At 34.9% G+C, this 13,247-nt stretch overlaps 2 protein-coding genes across 2 annotated transcripts; both read right to left on the bottom strand.

The window, feature by feature from the left end:
- Nucleotides 1–432: 432 nt before the first annotated feature.
- On the bottom strand, nucleotides 433–3,886 carry LOC143613028 (uncharacterized). Its single transcript, XM_077086858.1, has 13 exons — nucleotides 3,856–3,886; nucleotides 3,696–3,758; nucleotides 3,381–3,551; nucleotides 3,177–3,308; nucleotides 2,950–3,089; nucleotides 2,694–2,780; nucleotides 2,398–2,523; nucleotides 2,165–2,317; nucleotides 1,989–2,066; nucleotides 1,180–1,281; nucleotides 810–1,060; nucleotides 641–692; nucleotides 433–542 (listed from the first exon to the last, which is right to left on the bottom strand). Exons 1-13 carry the CDS (start codon nucleotides 3,884–3,886, stop codon nucleotides 516–518), a joined length of 1,413 nt encoding a protein of 470 aa, XP_076942973.1. The 3' UTR covers nucleotides 433–515.
- A 5,564-nt stretch (nucleotides 3,887–9,450) lies between these two features.
- Nucleotides 9,451–10,640, bottom strand: LOC143613024 (protein WAVE-DAMPENED 2-like). The gene is made up of 4 exons (XM_077086855.1): nucleotides 10,605–10,640; nucleotides 10,358–10,432; nucleotides 9,674–9,784; nucleotides 9,451–9,603 (listed from the first exon to the last, which is right to left on the bottom strand). The coding sequence occupies exons 1-4, from the start codon at nucleotides 10,638–10,640 to the stop codon at nucleotides 9,451–9,453; spliced, it is 375 nt and encodes a 124-aa protein (XP_076942970.1).
- Nucleotides 10,641–13,247: the final 2,607 nt, after the last annotated feature.

Below are 13,247 nucleotides of genomic sequence, written 5' to 3'. Positions count from 1 at the left end.
CCTTTATGTCCTTCCCCTTATTTTAACACATGATTTCCACCTAAACTAATCTCAACCCTCCATGTTCAAAATCAATGGACAAAATTACTTCTTATACTTCCTACAATCTATTATAACCTAACCCTATTTCATTAATTAACATTAATTTGATCTGTTTACTGTTTATTGTTAAAATTGGTCTAAATTTAGCCACATCTTATTTCCAGCTTTATTTCTATTGATGCAAAATTGCAAATCAATGTTTTTAAAATAAAAAAAATGATTTAAACCAGTTAAATGAAGCCTTTTTAATCTAAAACAAATCAACAGGAAAAACAGGCATGGTAGACAAATCAAAATCATTATAATGTACATGACAAACACAAAACTAAAGTCACGACCCGAACGCCTCACAAATAATCATCTCGGATATAAAACGCTCTTCATCCAAACATAACAGAACAAAAATGATGACGTCTTATGATATCACATGAACTGCCAATCAAACATAACACAATATCGTCGTCTTTGATTGTCTATGCGTGTGTTATGACCGGATCTTCCTGAAAATCATTAAAACATGTTCAATATCTACACCTCATTTACATAACTTAAAATTTAGAAAATAAGAACATTTTATAATAATAATGAAGCTATATACCTTATTTTCCTTGTTTACACCATGAAATTGTCTTCCAGCTTCAACTGCTTCCCTGTTAGATGACAAAAAACAATTTTATTCTCTCACTACATAAAGAAACCTGATATTATTTTGTAACTGTTTTTAAGTATTTCGAATGTGTCATGTGTAGAGGTGATTAGAGCATTGCCTGAAAGCATGTACAAGTTCCATATTTTCCGGGTCAAGCTTAACTCCCTCATAAAATGCATTTGCTGCTTCATCAAATTTCTGCAACAAACGCAAAGCTGAACCCTCTCGATACCAAGCTTTTTGCCAGTTGGGTCTCAATTCCCTGCACGCATGTGCATCAGTTAATGCGCAATCAGGTTGACCGAGGCGCATCCAACTGAGACTTCGGTTTGAAAACAATGTAGCATCACTTGGGTCAAAATCAATTGCCTGTTTCATGGCCAGCATTAAAAGATTATATTTTAAAATCAATTTAACTTGCTTTTATTTGTCATGGAAAACTAGAATTAAATCGACGCACAAGAAACATAATGCACAAGAATGCAGACCTGAGTATAAGCATCTACAGCCGCCATGTATTCCTTCTGCTTGAAAGCATCATCTGCTCTTGATTTTGCTTCAGCGGCTTTTTTCTTTGCCTCCGCTGTCACCTGAAAACATGATGAACACATTACTGTCAAAACAAAACAAGCTTCTTAATGTTGCAAGCTTAGATTCATTTACATTAAACTAGCTTGTAAACTAACCAAACAAACACAAACAAGGCATGCTCGTTCATTTAACTTTATCCAAACAAACGATTGAACACAAACAATTAAACAAACGAAGTTTTCTTGTTTGTGTTTGTTCGTTAAGAAGATGTGTTATAGTGTTCGTTTATTAATTAATAGTACAAACGAACTGTTTATGAACGTAAACGAACACAAACTAACAAGCATAATTGAACATATATGGATGAACATAACCGAGTGAAGTGTGAACACCAATTATTAATAAAACAACTGTAACAGACCTACAAATTTTAAATGAATATATGAACTAAAACTAACGAAAATAAATGAACAGAACAAATGTTCATAAACTAGCATAAATGAACAAACAAGACATGCGTTCATGTTCATTTGTTTTAACTAAATGAACAAATTAAAATGTTCATGTTTGTTCGTTTATTTAACAAGCAAACTTCCCGCAGAATGATTCACTGAATGTTTGGTTCGCTTGCAGGCCTATATTAAAAATAAGATCATAATTAATTCAATTCTACACTAGTCTGCCCAAATTCCAATTGAAACTTAAAATCTAGAAAGATACTAATTTCATATAGAAACACAAGCATAAAACAAAGTCAAAACGGTACCTTAGGCGTTTCTTTGATTGAAATGGTAGCATCACTTAGCGAGTTGGTTGCAATATCTCTTGTATTTCTTTCTTCTTTCTGAAAAAATTACCTCAAAACATGATCACAGCCCACCACATACAATACATAATACCACTTGATATATGCTAGAAACATATATAGATTCTAGTGCGTACCTGTTCTTTGGCACCTTCAGATTGCATATGGTTGATTATACCATCAACTGTCCAATCTTTAACCGTTTCCACTTGAGAGGATAAAGGTAAAAGCATCTCAACAGCACCCCGGTTACCTCTAGCAGCTGCAACTTGTACAGGCTTTAAAACATCCTAAAATAACAAAATACTAGAGTGAGATGAGTTTTTTTAATAAATGTGAGCCACAAATATCATGACAAACAAAGTTTAACCTCATCAGCCATATTGGGATCAGCACCAGCTTTTAGCAAACACGTGATCAATTCTGAGTTACCAATATCAGCAGCAATATGCAGTGGTGTTGCTCCACCAGCAATAATATTCACTTTAGCACCCGCCTGTGATTTAGCACACATAAGTATTAATATTCAACAGACACTGCATCTTGAGATATAATACATGATTATAAGTCCAAAACTCAATGGCTTAGAAAGAAGCATTCGTCTATATGGGTTGAGTAATAGACACATATACATTCCAAAAAAATATAACAAAATAATTAGTTTACCTGAATTAACAGATCTAAACACTGGAGTGAGCCTGCAGCTACAGCTGACAGCAAAGGAGTAATGCCATCATCCGTTTCAATATTAGGCTGCAAAACAATTACCACAGTTTAATAACATATTACTACACATGTACATACATAAATGCAATACATGCAACAAGATATTCAGTTAACCTATAATATCTGTTAAAACACATCAAAATTTCAAAACAATAATATCAAGAAACATAAGAAACAATCAATAATAAAGTCTTACATCAGCCTTGTGTTTTAGTAGAAGCTTTAAAGCTTCTTGCTGCCCGTGACCAGCAGCCCAAATCAACGGGGTGCCAGACTCACTTTGAGAATTAACATCAACACCACACGAGATCAATAACTCCATCAACTCAATATGTCCTGCAAACATTTAGTCACATAAACTCATTTAGATTAACACTTGCATACAAAAAGATGATAATAAACTAAAGGTCTAAATCAGCTCACCAATTCCAGCAACATGATGCAAAGCTGTAGCTCCTAATTCACTTGATAGTGAAGGATTAGCACCATGTTCAATGAGGTATTTAGCAGTGGATATATGCCCTTGTCTTGCAGCATGAATAAGAGGTGTCTCGCCTAAAACAATTCAAACATTTCAATACTTATTGTGTCGCATTTAAGAAACAAAAATACAAATGAGTGAATTACCATCCTCATCTTTAGTATTAACATCAAGCTTCAATTCCTGAAGCAAATACTTGCAGACCTCTATCTGGCCTTCTCGTGCAGCAAAATGCAAAGCTCCTCGTTTGTTTGCATCCTTAATATTCGCCACCGTTTGTGATAGTCCTTTTCCATCATCCAACTGTGCAGCCACACCTAGCGATTGTTGTATAATAATAAATGAGTTAATTTATTAAGTAACAAATTTTGTATTTATTTTTGGTCAGCAATAATTTAAAAGCGAAATATGAAGTTGAAGAAACAAGTAAAGTAAATAGGTTAAAAGAATTGAAAGGATACTCTTTAAGAAGTGTAGGTTTCCGGTAACTGCGGCGTTGAGGAACTGTTGAACTTTCTCTCTTACTGAAATTGAAAACATAGGTTAGCTGTGTGTATGTATAAAGAGAGAAGATGCGATTAACATAACATAAGAAGAGAAGAGAGATTTAATTGAATGAACCTGCAAGAGCCTCAGAAGCATCCGGAGCCATGTAGTCGTCGTATATGATATGACAGATAGAATGTGGTAGAGTTTTTGGTTTCCTTAAACCCTAATCACACGGGAACTTTACTTATCTTAGGGAGGCTTTTATACTTTACATACGTTGTCAACGTTAACAAGAGTGAAAGAATTTGTTATCTGTCGTGCAAGACATGAGAACAAATTAGTCATTTTACCTATTAAATTAAAAAAATGTTTTAATAAATAAAAAAAACTTAATATATATTTATTCTCTTTCTCTCTCCACCATCTTCTTCTTCTTCCTCCATTGCCACCAAGCTCTCCTGCAACCACCACCAAGATCTCCGGCAGCCATCACCGCCGCCGTCTTCTCCGACAAATAAAAACAATAAAAATTTTAAAAAACAAATTAAAACGAATATATATTTAAATCCCAAACCAAGTACCAAACACCCCTTCACCAATCTTCCCCACCTTCATTCTTTCTTCGTCGCCTCAACGCTATCCTTCTCATTCAAGACCGAAAAATTCCAAATCGCTGCATCAACACTATCACCAAGTGCATCTAATCGTGTCGATTTGTAAAATCTAGGTCAAACCATCATCTTCCCAGATCTCCTCTTAGGAAAATCAGAACAACAACCAGTGGCCTTCACTCGCTTCTAACAATATCCTATGCGATAGCGGAGGAGACGAGTTTTCACCGGTCGATTGCAGATATGAGGGTTCAACACCCCTTTCGTTTCATATATGAGGGTTTAGGGTTGAATACCCGATTAACGGCAGTGGCTGAGGTGAGTTTAAGGGTGGCCGGCGACTTTGGCAGATTCGGTTTTTTTTTTTTTTTTTTTTTTTTTTTGCGTTGATTGAAGAATTGATTTTTGAAAGAGATTCTTGAAAAAAAGATTCCGATTGATTAATGGTTCTAATAGAAATATAATCAGTGATTATCAAATTTCAATTTTGACATCCATGAGAACTTTGGTTCTGTGCAATCAAGGAACCATGAAAGTGGATTTTGGAATTTAATTATTTGATAATGGATGGAAGAAGAACAAGGTTGAAGATAACAAAAATGAGGGTAGATTGGTAACCTTCAACATTCCATTGGAAAAATATAGAATTCCATCATATGTTGGAAGGAATGTTAATTGGGGATTTACAACAGGGGATTTGATTTTGGTGAAGTTCTGCCAGAAAAAAAAAGTTGATCGGAGGTGGTGTTGTTGGTGGTGGTTTCCGGTGGGAGTGGAGATGGAGGTGTTCTTTGTCGGAGAAGACGACGACGTTGATGGCTGCCGGTGATCTTGGTGGTGGTTGCCGGAGAGCTTGGTGGCAATGGAGGAATAAGAAGAAGGTAATTGAGGAAGAAGGAGAGGGTGGAGAGAGAGAGAGAGAGAATAAATATATATCAAGTTTTTTTATTGATTTTCTTTATTCATTAAAACATTTTTTTAATTTAATAGATAAAATGATTAATTTGCTCTTATGTGCAAGGCATATGGCATGACTTAACGAGAAAAATTAACTGGGTTAGGCGAAAAGGACAAACACTGAAAAATTTTGAAACGTAAAGAACAAAAAAATCAATTTTGAAGATCAAGGACCACGAGTGAAATTTTGATGAAAGATAAAGGATAATTTCTGTAATTCTGTCTTAAGTTAATAACTTATTAAATTTTTCCTTTCATATCAAAAGAAATCCCAACCACTTTATTCTTTTTCAAAAAGTTAATAAGTTAGTGAAAATAAGTAATCCTAAACACCCCCTAAGGCCCACCCAAAAGGCGGATTTACTGTAACTTTTTTTTTTCGAATGTATACTTTTATAAACAACCAGCAAAAATGTCGAACAAGTACCCTCCATAAGCCGGAGGACTGCTAGACCCAATAAACAACACAATTACATGAAGACAAAATTACATCAATTTGACCAATCAATTTGGTCCTTGTTCGATCTATGGTTATACCAAAGTAAACCTAAATATTTGATCTCCCTAATTATTGAATCGGTCTTGATCTCCTTATTTTCAAAAATTTCTCATTCATTGCCTTCCAGATGCTCCAACAGGCAACTAACACAATCCTGTGAAACACCTCCTTCTCCTTGTTCCGAAGCCTCGCCGACTTAAACAGCTCCGAGATATATCTAACCAAAAGCATACCTTTCTTTTTTTACAACAAATATCGATAATAATCTTTTATAATAACTGCTTCGATACTCATGTATTATACGAGGGCTTTCAGTTACAATTTATATATAATAATTAAAAAATAAAAATAAGAATCATAAACAAAAATAGAATAGATAACTAAATTATAATTGATTATTAATGAAATAACGTTTTACTTTACATAAAAAAGAGAGAAGGCAACATACAATTATAAGTCAAAAAATAAGTAATTAACTCTTTGTAAGTCGAATATTTGTACTTTTAATCTTTAATTAACTTTCAATTGATATGCACTATTTTGCAAAATAGCAGATAGAGTGATCGGACGGTTATATATGAAAAAATATACTATTTTAGCATGAACTTCTATTAATTAAAAAGAATTCAAAGATTGATTTTCAACCCGGACCCTTTTTTTTTTCATTTACGGCCCGTTTGACATGTTTTTAAACAAATTTATACAATTATCATTTATTTTTATTTTAAAACTAAATATAAGTGTTTTACATGATTTCTTTATATTCCCTCCCCACACACACATATATATATAAAAGGTAAACATAAGTTGGTTTTAAGTTTTAAATTGTTTCCTAGTTAACAACAACAATAATAATGTCCTCAACAAAGATATCTCGGCGTTTAAGATGATACGAGGATATGAGATCTTTGGGTTTTCTTTGAATTAGAAATTGGTCCAAGTTTAAAGCTTTGGGTTAGAAAGATTGATGTAATTTTTTTTTTAGTTTTTCTCTCGTGTCTTTTCTTGGCTTCCAGCTCATGACTAGTTCGGTCACGTTTAATGAAATTTACCTTTAGAAGAGAAGTTATATTTAAAATTTAATAATTTATGCATCTCATAAATTCTTAACCCATAATCATAAAGTTTGTTATCAAATCTTTAAAAATTATCTTACTTTTAATTATGTAAAGCTAGAAAACTCATCTAATCATCTTGGGCTTGGGCCCGACTTTTTGGTCTAGGCTTATTTTGGCCATTTGGGCAAACTTGAAATCATCTTGATAGACTTGAAAAATCATAAAGAAAACAGATTTAGAGAACACCTACAATTTAAATGGGAGTTTTATAAATTTTTCGGAATATTTGTTAGTTATAGAGCTTCTATAGGTTGATTTTTTACAGACTCCAGTAGAACAGTAATTAAGTCTAGGACCGTGTCATTGTTGTGTCTGTCTCTGTTTAATCCAGGTTTTCGTTAGTCATTGTCATGGCAGAAGACGGAAATGTTGATAAAAAAGTTTGACGAACAGAAGTTTCGTTGGTGGAAGATGCAGATTAAAGCGCTACTTTGTCAGAAAGGCTTAGATGTGGTGCTTGAGAATGAAAAACCAGAAAAGTTATCAGATGAAGATTGGAAGAAGTTAGACAAGAAGGCTAGTGTTTGTATTACTTTGTCGTTGTTAGAAGATGTGGCGTTTAACATCATGAAAGAAACCATAGCCCGTGGTATGATGGAGGCATTATCCAACATGTATGAGAAGCCTTCGGCAACGAATAAGGTCTATCTTATCTGAGAGCTAGTGGCAACTAGAATGAAAGAGTGTGGGTCAGTTACAATGCACATTAATAATCTTAATTCGAACCTCTCCCACTTAGTGTCAGTCGCATTAAGTATGATGATGTAGTTCAAGGCATGTTGTTATTATCCTCTTTGGCTGACAGTTGGTCGCAAACAGTGACTGCGGTTTGTAGTTCGTCTACAAAAATTACCTTTGATGGTATTCGGGACCTGATTCTAGGAGAAGATTCAAGACGCAAAAGTTCCGGTGAATTATCATGCAATATGTTTGTCACAAAAGACAAAGGTAAGAGAAAAGAACGAGACAATTGGAGCAGGAAGAGGAGCTAGTCTAAGACTCGTAAAGGAATTGTAAAGAGACGGGACACTTCATGAATCAGTGTTCAAATGGTAAGAAAGAGATGAACGTTACAGAATATGACACAGATGACGGGGTCACTAGTAATGAGGCTTTAGTTTGCAGTGTTGAGAGTAACATTATTGCTTGGGTGATGGATTCTGGTGCATCATTTAATGCCACTCACTGTAGTGAAACAATGAAAAATCTAAAGTTTGGGGATTTTGGAAAGGTTTGACTTGCGAACGATGATATTCTAGAGGTTACGGGTATGTGAGATGTTGATTTGATAACTTCAGCCGGTACTTCTTGGAATTTGAAAGACGTGAGGGTTATTCCAAGTTTGAAGAAACGTTTGATTTCAGTTGGGCAGTTGGACGACCAGGGGCACGAGGTTATGTTCGGGAATGGGCAGTGGAAAGTAGCCAAAAGGAATCTCGTGGTAGCTCGTGGCAAGAAAAGGGGATCGCTATATATGGCCGACGTATCACCGAAAGGAGTTGATCCAGTTCCGATGAAAGACAAAGTTCAGTTCATTGAATCTCGTGGGCAGAAGAAGGTTCGTTTTGCAAGTAACAAACCCATAGCCAAAGTGAAGATTTAGGATAAACGAGCAGGAAGGTTAAATTAGTCGGAGGACATCGTGACAGTGGGAGCACAAGTCGTGTTCAGTTACACTTCCAGGTCGACAATGGATTAAGAAAACCAGTATTCCAGCTATAAAAGTCTCTCCAATGGATTACTTGCTGAATATGGAGAATGTTTGTTCTCAGGTTATCTCAAGATACGGTAGTTCGTTACAGTGGGGGCCGATAGGGACAGGGGACGGGTCAGGGTGCAGTTTTAGCCGTGACTGATGTGTTGGAGCTTCGGGGAGCTTCAACGAACCTTCAGATTAAATGGTGAGAAGGTGGTGGTAACTAGAAGTTTAATATTCATATTACAGAAGTACAATCAGGAGTGCATACGAGAGTACTCAATGCCTCCAATTGAGAGATTGTTGGGCTTCGTAGGCCTTGTTTGGTCCGGTTTGTTATTGAAGTCAAAAGAGGAGACGGGTGCGAGCGGCCGGACCCAAGCCCAGCCCAGTTGAGATTTCTTATTTAATAATTCACAAACCCTAGTTCAGTCTCTGTTTAAACAACGCTATTTACTTGTAATTTTTGTCACTCAATAAATAATATTTAGTTGCCACCAGTAGACGTATGTCAGTTTAGACTGAGCCACGTTAAATCCTCATTTTCGTTTACTGCTTTCATGTTTGTGTTCGATTTCGTGTGTGCGTTACTCCTAACAGTCTTCTACCATGACTAGTCATCATCATCGTACTCAGTAAATCCCACCAATAAACATTGCTATACATATGACCATAATAATTAACTTTATACAAAACAAAAAAATAAAAATAAAATAAAAAATAAAAATAAAATCTATATCCCTAAAACATACATGTACTTACAATGACACGTAACGTTTGAATTGCTCTACTTGATAGACTTACAAGATTAAGTTTTACGGGATGGGTGACCCTAATCCTTTGTAATTATTTGCTCCCATTCCTGTTGGAATTTGGAGTTACAGAACGTCGCCCCCTGAGAGGTGCGTTATGTGACTTGTCGTCAGTGGTCAAATGGTATGAACCATTGTAACTCCTTCCCCGGGTCAACCTAGGTGATTTGGCACGTGTCAACGGTATCTGCAAAGGAAATGCGTACAATTTGTTATTTATTCATGTAAAACGATGAAGGTAGAATAACATGAAGTACCTTTTTAGGTTCAAACTTTGGCGGCGGTCCTTCACGGTAAAAACTTGGAACAAGATGCGCTTTAACAACCATACTCTTTCGGAGCTCCCTTATAGCTGCTTCTTCCTCTTCCTACCATAATAACATTTTCATGAAAAATAATAATGTTTTTTAAGTTAAAAGAAATATAGCGGACTGTAAGTATTTAAATACATTTTGATACGCAATATTTCAACCTGTTTAGTTTTTAGATATATATTTTACAAAATAGCAATTTGACCCGTCAAAGCTAATTAGAATTGTTCCGTTTGAAGTCAAATCTGACCAAATTTGACATACCTTTGTTCTCAATTCAGATTCCAACTTTTCTGCCTCCAAAGCTTGGTGCTTTTACTCTAACTTCATTTGGAACTAGGAAACAAGGTATAAGAATTAAGCGTAGTTATTTATATGATCCATATCCATGCGAAGCGTGTCGTATAATCTTTTTTGCTATCATTTATTTCGAAATTTTAAAATGAATATTATTCTATTTATTGTACTTTTATAAAGTCTACTAATGATAAATGATAAATGTACTATTTAACCTTTTAAAAGTGCAGTTGATATGAGCTTATAATGAAATAAAGAACACCGTCTACAGTTTAATAAGATAGTTTCTAGGGGAATTTGTAACATTATATGCAAACTCAGATAGGAAACTACCTCCTTACGTTTCTCGGCCCGTTCTGCACTTCTAAACGAGGGAGCCACTCCCGGTCCCGGTAGATTTCTTGATGTCTACACAAAATATATTAGAAGACAATACAAACAAGCTTAATATTAATAATCTTAATAATCATGACATTAAACTGTCACTTATTTGTTATTGGCAGTTAGCACATTGTTGAATATTTCATAACTGGAAGAATTAACAAATTTATTTACAACTATTAAACCATCACGGGTTTACCTGTGACGTCTTATCCTCGTCCGAGTCATTTCCCATTATCCGCAGTAAAAAAAAGCAGTAGTAGATTTGCGATTCAAAAAGGAGTAGCGGCGCAGCTTGTTGCCCGCTTGCCTTCTGTTTCGATATAATCCAAAAGACATTAAAATTATAATATCTTCTGATTAGTAGTAGATTAACTTGTAATGTTCTTACTATTGTTTTAACCTTGTTAAAAAGATTTGCAAACCCATACTTAAAAACAAATTCTAGATTACCAGTACACTGTAACAATCTTGTACTAACATATGTGATCTGACCCCCACACTTAAATAGAACATAGTTCATGTACACAATCAAATGCTATTCACCTACTTTTGATGCATACATGAACTTTCTTTAAATGAGCTAAGCAAACTCTTTTGAGTGCCTGTAGATTGTAGTTCCTTTTATACCCCTCAATTATTTAGATTTTCTACTTGTGTACTCTTTATCTTTTCTCCTAAAAGTATCCAAAATAATTTCACATTTTCACTTTGAAAATCAATGATATGATCCAAGGTTAGATTAAACTCTCATTCAATCTAGAATGTCATTAACTAATAAACTACCTAAGGTTGGTGTTCTAGCTACAGTTATGCTGTACCTGTAGATGAAATGGGAAAGAAGTAACAAACAAAAATCAACAATCAACTTTTGTCTTTTCAGACACTAACTAGAGTTTCCATATGGCTGCACAGTGTCTGATTTGAAATAACTGTCAGGCTGTCAATGTACCTTAATAGACACCAAGGACCCTAAAAACAGTAGGTGTCTATTAAGCTTAATATATATAAACCACAAACTTCAAAAGCTATAAAAATAGATGAAGACAGCAACCCATAAAAGGAAAAATACTGAAATACAACACCATAATACATGCATATTGCTTCATTTATGTGAGTTACAGTCAAAACCACGGTCGTAACTTGCACACCCAACTCATCGATTATAACAAAAGTGTTCTTTTCGCTCGTGCTTCTCATCTTGATGACTTATATATGTTTAAAGGAATAAAGGTAGGTGCGTTTTTGTCATTTTATAATTTTTTGACAAACTGTTTGGTAGGATTATCATAAATTAACGCAACCAAATTGGATTTAACATTTGGGACATCTTGCTATGCGACTTGAATATTTGGATCGTCTATTATTATACATGATTACGATCCCTGTTACTAATCTTACACAGATCAAAGTGTGAGTTTGGAAAATATTACAAATACTTAATCTCCTCTTCAAAAATTACATTTTCGCCCTTGGCGTATGTCACACACGTATCAAATCTTAGACCATGTGACCTGATCAAACATGAGACGTGAGAATTGAGATGTCATCGCATATTTGATGAACCCTATCTAAACAATATGTAGTGCGTCAATATGATGCAATAACACGATGCATATTAACATAATATAATTACACAAATAAGGAAGAAATCAACAATTTGGTGCAATGTTGACGGGGATGAAAATGTTACATACAAAAGTTGATTCGGTGCAATCTGTGACGGGCAGTAACTAATTAAATTGTTGGTTTGAGTTGTTCCAAAAATGAAGAAACAATAACCGAAATGCTTAATTCTGCTCTGTATATGTTTCTGAATCAGGATCCAAATTCGATGGCAAATCACGCATCGATCTCTATTCTCGGGCTGTTATTAATTTGCATGACGCCTAGCTTCTTCCATTTGGTCATCCCTGAAAATGTGTCGTTGAAAGACTTAAGTACAACTTATGTTTATTTACTTAACCCCATCCTCCTACACAGGTATCATGTAACACCCCGGCTTTAAGCGGAATACGCCCGGGTGTAACGTACAGATCATTCAAAGCTCGTAACGTTATTAAAGCGACAATAATTATATTTAATGCATTTCATATCATCAAAAGTACACATATTGTTCATAAATAAAAACAATAGATAACACTTCATCGAAAAGTAAACAAGTTCTTTATTTCAATTATCCTAAGGCAAACTAATGAACTTCGTCCTTAGCACACCATCGGTTCAACCTGTAACACGTTGAAAATAATATATTTTGTCAACAATTAAGTTGGTGAGTTTTCATAAGTTTTTGTGTATACATATATATAGGAAACTCGCGACTCAACAATTGTAATGCAATAATTATTCAAGCGTAAAGTAAATGAAAGCAAGTAATGTCGTCCTCCCGTTCATTTAGCCGAAGCCGTTGAAGTCGGGGAAATGAGAACCACCTTACGTAAACAACCGAGGTCGTAACGTTAGACGGCGCGGGTACGTCCCGTCGGACCCTCCCACTATGTGTATGCGTTTGCGTAACTTCCACCATAAAAACAATAAACACATTGCAAGCAAGTTCACGTATAATCATAAACAATATGCACGAATAATATTAACATGTACGATGTAAGTGAATCGGTTTGTAAACAATCACATAACTAACGAAAGAAAAACTTGTAACGTGCTACCCCCAAAATATTGTAAAACGTTAAAATGGGGTTATGAAGAACTCACTTGGAATAAGGAATAAGGTACGAGAAGACGGTAAAGGTTAGAGCAAGCTAGTTGGTCCCGCGATAATTCCCGACAATTTGTCCTAATTATTTAAGCGTAAAAGAAATAATTACTTAACGAACTAAATGAA

Source organism: Bidens hawaiensis, unplaced genomic scaffold (assembly GCF_021521415.1).
Source record: "Bidens hawaiensis isolate Kalapana, Puna unplaced genomic scaffold, B.hawaiensis_p1.1 tig00036414_1, whole genome shotgun sequence".
NCBI lineage: Eukaryota > Viridiplantae > Streptophyta > Magnoliopsida > Asterales > Asteraceae > Bidens > Bidens hawaiensis.
This window is presented reverse-complemented; position numbering and strand designations above follow the sequence as displayed.